The 1,366-nt window shown below is 56.5% G+C and overlaps 1 protein-coding gene across 1 annotated transcript in view; it reads right to left on the bottom strand.

Annotated features, from left to right (window-relative positions):
• Nucleotides 1–1,366, bottom strand: part of ZDHHC19 (zinc finger, DHHC-type containing 19) — a 31,161-nt gene that overhangs the window by 10,345 nt on the left and 19,450 nt on the right. Inside the window, 1 exon segment of the mRNA XM_011978728.1 lies at nt 1,277–1,366. This exon segment is cut by the window's right edge and continues 16 nt beyond it. Coding sequence (XP_011834118.1) covers nt 1,277–1,366 — 90 coding nt within the window.

Genomic DNA, 1,366 nt, shown 5'->3' with positions numbered 1-1,366 from the left:
AGAAATCCTACCCTGGCTCTTGTACCATGATTTCATCATGAAGCCTAAATTCACCTGACTTTCTGGGGGGTTTTTGTTTGTTTGTTTTTGTTTTTTTTGAGACGGTCTCGATCTGTCACGTAGGCTGGAGTGCAATAGCACAATCTCGGCTCACTGCAACTTCTGCTTCCCAGGTTCAAGCGATTCTTGTGCCTCAGGCCCCTGAGTAGCTGGGACTACAGGCGTGCCCCACCACACCTGGCTAATGTTTGTATTTTTAGTGGAGACAGGGTTTCGCCATGTTGGCCAGGCTGGTCTCGAACTCCCAACCTCAGGTCATCTGCCCACCTCGGCCTCCCAAAGTGTTGGGATTACAGGCATAAGCCACCGCACCCAGCCTGGGCTTTTTTTTTTTAAGACAGGGTCTTGCTCTATTGCCCAGGCTAGAGTGCAGCGGTGCAATCACAGCTCGCTGACTGCAGCCTCCATCTCCTGGGCTCAAGCCATCCTCCCACTTCAGCCTCTGGAGTAGCTGGGACTATAGGCATGTGCCATCACGCCTGGATAATTTTAAAATTTTTTGTAGAGATGAAGTTTCCTTATGTTGCCCAGGCTGGTTTCAAACTCCTGGGTTCAAGTGATCCTCCTGCCTCAGCCTCCCAAAGCGCTGAGATTACAGACATGAGCCACGGGGCCCAGCCTGGACCTTTCTAATGGGGCCAAAGGAAGCAGTTGACTCGGTTGCCCACACCACCTTCTGCCCAATTGGAATTGTTTCCTCTCCATCCTACCAACGTTCCACAGACTTCAGGCTTCCCTGAGTTTTTGCAAAGGTGTGCCCCTCACCTGCAATGCCCTCCGCTCTGTCTTCTGTCTCTCCCGAACCCCTAAGCTGCACGTCCTACCCTACCATGGGGTCCTCCCCTAACCCTCAGTGCCTGAGTCTGCGCCACACAGCTCAGGACCGGCCCTCTCCGAGTGTTCGTGGGCCTCTGGTGGGTGTTACTCCCATTTCAGGTTCCTCATCAACACAGTGTGGAACGTGGCCTCACTCACCTCTATTCCCATCGCTCAAAGAATCCAAACCGCCCAGCACACAGCAGGCTCCCAGGAGGGACAATGACCACCGAGCTCCCGGAGGAGGCGAGATTGGAGCCTCTTAAGAGCTGGGTCTAGAGGGACCTAACGAGGCGCCATCGGGGGTGGGGGTCGGGCTACCAGGCCAAGGGCAGCGGAGAAAGCGCGGGAAGCGCGGAGGTCCCGGAGGTGCCAGCTGACTCCCCACGGCCCCGCGTACCTTGACCTTGTAGGTGCGGTCGGCCGAGCTCACGGACACGGCCTGGGTCAGCAGCAGGATGGACAGCGGCACCAGGAAGCCCGCGGCGGG

The sequence above is a fragment of the Mandrillus leucophaeus genome, unplaced genomic scaffold, assembly GCF_000951045.1.
Source record: "Mandrillus leucophaeus isolate KB7577 unplaced genomic scaffold, Mleu.le_1.0 Scaffold199, whole genome shotgun sequence".
Taxonomy (NCBI): domain Eukaryota; kingdom Metazoa; phylum Chordata; class Mammalia; order Primates; family Cercopithecidae; genus Mandrillus; species Mandrillus leucophaeus.
Note: the sequence above shows the minus strand (reverse complement) of the source record. Positions and strands in the feature narration are given on the sequence as shown.